General features: G+C 38.2%; 1 protein-coding gene across 1 annotated transcript in view; it reads right to left on the reverse strand.

The window, feature by feature from the left end:
* LOC134344905 (uncharacterized) overlaps window positions 1–2,777 on the reverse strand; it is a 124,550-nt gene extending 121,773 nt beyond the window's left edge. Inside the window, exon 1 of the mRNA XM_063045036.1 lies at window positions 2,654–2,777. Within this exon, the coding sequence (XP_062901106.1) occupies window positions 2,654–2,693 (40 nt within the window). The 5' untranslated portion in view covers window positions 2,694–2,777. The remainder of the gene's footprint in view (window positions 1–2,653) is intronic.
* Window positions 2,778–6,000: the final 3,223 nt, after the last annotated feature.

A 6,000-nucleotide genomic window follows, 5' to 3' on the forward strand; every position in this document is an offset into this window, starting at 1 on the left:
AGTAATGTATTACCTTATAGCAATGCCTACAATGCAAATTCAGTATATCCAACTCTTTGCTAGGAAAAGAAGACATTCTGATTGTGGTAATTTATCATATCTTTCCCGTCTTTTGTTGCCATATGACATATGCCGTCTGCAAGGCCTTATATCTCCATATCCTTCACTGTTGCTGCCATCTGTATTAGGATGTACGAACAGGTAATACTGTACCCATGCACAGTCCTCTAGTGATGACCATCATAGCTGTTTGGATTAAAAGGCCTCTGCCTTGCTCCTTTGCAGGTGATCTCCTTTCCTGACCATGGTACAGATCACTGAATCTATATGCCATCAGTGGGAACACATTCCATTGGGTGTCCAGTTGGGAAAGAATCCTATGCCTGTCCACTTATGACAAAGCTGCAGATCGAAAAACAAAATCAACTTCATTGACCTCTCTTTTAAGACTGAAGAAATGATTTATTTGACTTTGCTTGTAGAAGTGTTTCTTAGCTTCACCTCAAAAAGACCCGCTTAACTTTAGGAACCTCATATTAAATTTCACAAGAAGCAGAAATAATGATTTCTCAATACAATGTATCTAAAGTTTGAATCAAATCAACCCTGAAATTTCTATATTCCAGGAAATGCAATACTAATGTACCTGATTCCAACATAATCATCTTTTGGCAGAACACAACTAACAAAACAATATTTGAATCTTGTTGACTTTCTACTCTCTTCATGGAAACAATGGTTACTTCATACTCTCAGCTAATACAAACTACTTAAGGCCCTACTTCAACCACTGGAGAGGCCCAACCATTTACGTTAGCCTCACGCAATGTTCCTCTTGCATCACTATTATTAATATTCACTCTTTCTCCTTCCCCTACACCAACCCCCTCTTCCTACATGCTGGGCCTAAATAGGTTTCTCTTTTTAATAAAGAAAATAAACAGGATGTGTAACTCAAAAGAAACCTCAACCTCCACACATGCCACTCCGACATGTCACAGAAGAATAATTTCTACAATAGCTTGCAGTTCTGTCTAATGATGAACATTTGTTATGATTTTGTTTGGAGCTCCTCTTAGCTCTCTTAATACAATTCTTGTAAACCCTTCCTTTAAGATCAAACAGTTCCAATTTAATTACATTTCAATAACAATTTAAGTGTATCTAAAGATCAAATATTTGCTCATATAGATGTCAATCTGATGCTGTGTAAGTCTGAAATTTGTACTTGAAATATTTCAAGAGAGGTATGTTTTCAAATATCTATATTATGTTCCATTTCAAATGTTTTAAATAATTAAGAATTTTAATTTTAAATGTTGCCTAATACAAAATTAGTTTTGAAACTGAGCTTTCTAGTTCCTAATTTATATTAATCTTAATTTGAAAACAACTGAAATTAAATTATAGATTTTGGTTACTATAGTTTTAGTATTTTATAAATGGACAAACATTATTCAGTGGTGTTAACGTTTAATTTTTTTTGTATTAATTTCAAGTTCATATCGACAAGCATTTTGGATGTTAATATAGCTAAAATGTTAAAAATGTTTTCATCCAGCTTGTTATTGCAAAAGTAAATATAACTTTCTGTAAAATAAGCATTTCCACAACAAGATCAGAATGATGCTCTTTCCAGTTTTGTTTTTAAGTAGAGGTATTTTTTGTCCATCTAAGGCCTCTGCTTACCTATTCATAGTCTTGCCTATAAAAGATCAATTTCCATAATAGCATTGTACACATCGACAATTGAAAAATAACCAATGATTTTCACCAAATTCTTTTCAGTACTAGCTGCATCTAAGAATGAACTCCTTTCATAACAAGTAAAAAGGATCATTAATTATTCTGAAATGGTCACAGATGTGCAGATATGCAATGCAATATTGTATTGTTATCGTGTGGCACCAGCCAGCCACCCTCATTGACCAGTGAGAATGCAATGGGTGCTGTTGATTATTCAAGAGAAAATTAGTAATTACTGATTTAAATTCAGAGAGGTATAAAAATCACTGTCTGCCACTAAGTCACTCCATCATTCTTCTGAAGATGCTCTGAGTATGATCATCACAATGCAAATTTAATTTAAGTGACACACACATAGATTGCCTGCAATCTGGCCAAAGTATTGGATAGATTAGCCCAGGGAAGTATTATTATTCTTGTTTCATAACATAATTTTCTCTGGACTTGCATGTGCTACTGAATTACGTGCTTGGTCTTCATTGTCTTAAATCAGGGCATTAAAAATGAACAAAATAATTACAATCCAGCCACCATTCAAGTTCTTTTAATGGGTTCAATGAGCCGACTACGTGCTTTCTTCGGGTGCCTTTATTCACGTGCTAGCTAAGAACTCATGGATGTAAGAAGTCCAAGGTTGTGAATCATAACGAATTCTATTCAGTCCCTGTATAATGCTTGATAACATTATCAGATTCTGAAAGGGGAGTCAAAGTCACTTCAGTGCTGGAGGAGACTATGTGATGGAAATCACGTATGTATGGAGTCATGGAAACTTTGGAATCTAAAGTTAGTAGAGAACATGCAAATAGCAAAGAATACACATTAATACAAGTACAATATGCTTTATGGAACATTAAAGAAAAAAAGTTACATAAAAATAAAATAAAGGGCAAAGTCTTAAGCTTACCAATGATGAGCAGTTTGTAAGTAACAGCCAAATATGCCATTGTTATTTTCTCCAGTGGTTTCTAGCCCAAGTCATACAACAAGAACTGTGGCTTTCAAGAACACCTAATACTCCTCAAATAAAGTAACTTTATCCAACCCTCTATTCCTGCTGACATCACATCCTTCTTTTTTAAAATAGCCAACCAGTGCATTGCTGTAAGTTAGAGTGATGCAACAACAAAAATGATGACATTAATTTTGAGCTGTTTTTGCTGAAAACCGCAACAGGATGTTAAATGCCTTGCCGACACAGGTTTTTAACACAAAATCCTTCCAGTCAGAAAATTATTCTGTACCTTAGTTTCTAAAGTATTAAGTGAACATCTCGGTCAGTGAGCAATTTTAATAATTACAGAGTTCCCAAAACATCAATTTGAGGTGTCACCCTGAGTATTATACATTAGCAAGACACCAATTTATTGCATCCTGCTTGTAACATAGATATAAATCATTCTGGCAGCCTATTCAGAAACTGCAAAGTTTCAGAATTAGACAATAAGATCATACACTTAACAACAAGAACTTCTTCCATTAATATAGCATCCTTAAAGTAACAAAGCATACTAATGTGACAACTGAAAAAGGTTGATGCCATCTTGGGAGAATTTAAGATATATAACCAATAAATTAGGTTGTAAAGAACATAAAGAGAGATAGAGAGAATGAAAGGTTTGAGATGAATACCCAGGCTGAAGGCTTGCCCACCATTGTGGAGCTACTAAATTCAGAAATAATCAAGAAGGCAAAGCTGGATGAGTGTAGATATTTTAGACAGGTGTAGAACTGGAAGGACTAGAAATGAGGGGAGGGGAGAGGAGGAGAGGGGAAACCCATGGAAGAATTTATAAACAATTTCAAACTGAAGCCTTTCTGAACCAATACATGTCAACAAGTGCAAGGATACATGAGTGGAATGGAAGTGCTTTGGAACCCAGACAACAGTTCTGCAAAGTCTTGAATTTATTGGAACTTGACGTGCACTTGTGTTGAACCTTGAGTAAGACAATGAGATGAAGCAGCCATGAGAGAGAGAAACATCCAGTCTTGGATACATGTGAGGTTGGCACCATGTTTGCAAATGGTTTTATTTTAGAGTTAAAGGAGACTGCCAGAATCAAAAACATTCTCTGGGGGAATGCAATGGCTGGACAGCATCTGTGGAGGAAAATGGGCAGGCGATGATTGGGCTGAGGCACTTCAACTAGACTGAAACTGTTTTGGTATTGGAATTGGAACTGATATTGCTTTATTATTGTCATATGTACCATGACACAGTGAAAGGCTTGTTCTGCACATTTCATACACATCAGATAATTACATGGTACATTGAGGTAGAATGAGTTAAAACAATAAAAATGAAGAAGAAAGTGTTACCGCTAGTAAAAAATCAGCTACAAGATCATGCCGAGGTTTATAGTGAGGTAAAGAGACAAGTAGAGGAGATATGGACAGTTTGAAGGAGAGAGGGATGAGAGGTCGGGTCATACCTGTCAGCTGAATCCAAGTGAGGAATGGTAGACTGTCAGATGGAATCAGGCGGAGGAGTGAAAAGTGGAGATAGTGACACAGACTGCAAGGTGAGAGGTAGAGGCAACAAAGGGCAGTGGATGATGGAATCTGATGAGAAGGGAAGGTGATGAGTGAAACGACACAAGGGGAGGACATTGAGCAGATAGTAAAAGTAGGATCAGAGGACCCAGTAGGGGAAGTATGTAGGTGTTGATGAAGTTGATGGTGGAGGAGAAAGAGACTTGGTGATGGGGGCTAGGGAGGATGTGTTTTGAAAGAAGGGTGTGTGGGCACCCTGGTAGAAAATGAGGTCAGTGTGGTAATGGAATGGGGAATTAAAATGACTAGCAACTGGGAGATCTAGACAGAGAGATTGCAGGTGTCCTATGAACCAGCCACCTAGCCTGCTCCTGGTCTGAACAATGTAGGGGAAGTGACATTTAGAGTACTGAATGCAGTAGACTGGGTAAGAGGAGGTACATGTGAATCTCTGTCTCACCTGGAAGGGCTGTTTAAGACCTTGGTCTCTGTTCTGTCTAAGGGTAGGCAGAAGAAGTGCAGAAGTCTGGGCAATGGAAATGTGGATGAGGGTTCCATCAATCACAGTATGGGAAGTCATGGTTTCTGAAAAAGTAGGACATCTCAGATAACCAGGAGTGGAAAACCTCATCTCAAGAATAGCTGAGGCAGAGATGACAAAAAATGAGAAAGGGAGATGGTGTCCTTATAAAAGGGTGTGAGAAGATAAGGCCTAGACAACTGTGGGAGTCAGTGGTTTTGCAGTAAATGTCAGTGGATAGTTTGTCTCCTGATATGGAATCAGATGAATCATGAAAGGACAGAAAGGTATCAGAAATAGTCCAAGTGAATTTGAGGGTAGGATGGAAATCTGTAGTGTAGTTAATGAAATTGAGGAGTGCAGGAAGCACCATCAATGCAGTTGTCAATATATTGGAAGAGGTCCTCAGATTGGTGCCAGAGTGCGTTTTGAAGAAAGTCTGTTCGATGTAGCCAATGAAAAGGGAATTGTCAATGATTTGCATCAGGACTGAAAGAGGAGCGGGGAAAGAACCAGTATAAAGGAGAGAGGGGGAGTAGTGGGACAGGAGCCAAAAGTGATTGGTGGACTGAGGAGGGACATCACCTATCACTTCTCCTCAGTCCAGCAATCACATTGTGGGAATGATTGCAGAAAGCGGGTAAGACTTGACTGGAGAAATTTTGCTGGTGCTGTCGGGGTGCCTTTAAACTAATATGGCAGGGGGATGGGAACCCACACAGAAAAAAGGGAAGTGATGCAGAGACCAAAGCTAGAGTTAGTGAAGAAAAAAGTAAGAGTAGAGTGCATAAAAGTAAACAGCAAAAATCACATAGATTACTAGATTCTAAAAGGACAATGAGTATAAAGGCACTTTATCTAAATGCCCGTAGTATTAGAAACAAGTTTAGTGAACTTGTGGCACAGATCAGTACCAAGGCATGTGATTTAGTGGCCATTGCAGAAACCTGGTTGCAAGGTGGAGATGACTGGGAATTAAATAACCAAGGGTATCAGGTAATACTGAAAGATAGGCAGGAAGGCAGAGGAGGTTGGGTGGCGCTCTTGATTAGGGATAAGATCAGGGTGATTGTGAGAGACGATATAAGATCTATGGAGCATAATGTTGAGTCCATCTGGGCAGAGATTAAGAACAGTAAAGGGAAAAAAATCACTGGTGGGTGTTGTCTATAGGCCACCTAATAAAAATATTGCAGTGGCAGAGGCGATTAAGCAAGAAATAACTGAGGCTTATAAGA

This window comes from Mobula hypostoma, chromosome 4 (genome assembly GCF_963921235.1).
Source record: "Mobula hypostoma chromosome 4, sMobHyp1.1, whole genome shotgun sequence".
Lineage (NCBI taxonomy): Eukaryota > Metazoa > Chordata > Chondrichthyes > Myliobatiformes > Myliobatidae > Mobula > Mobula hypostoma.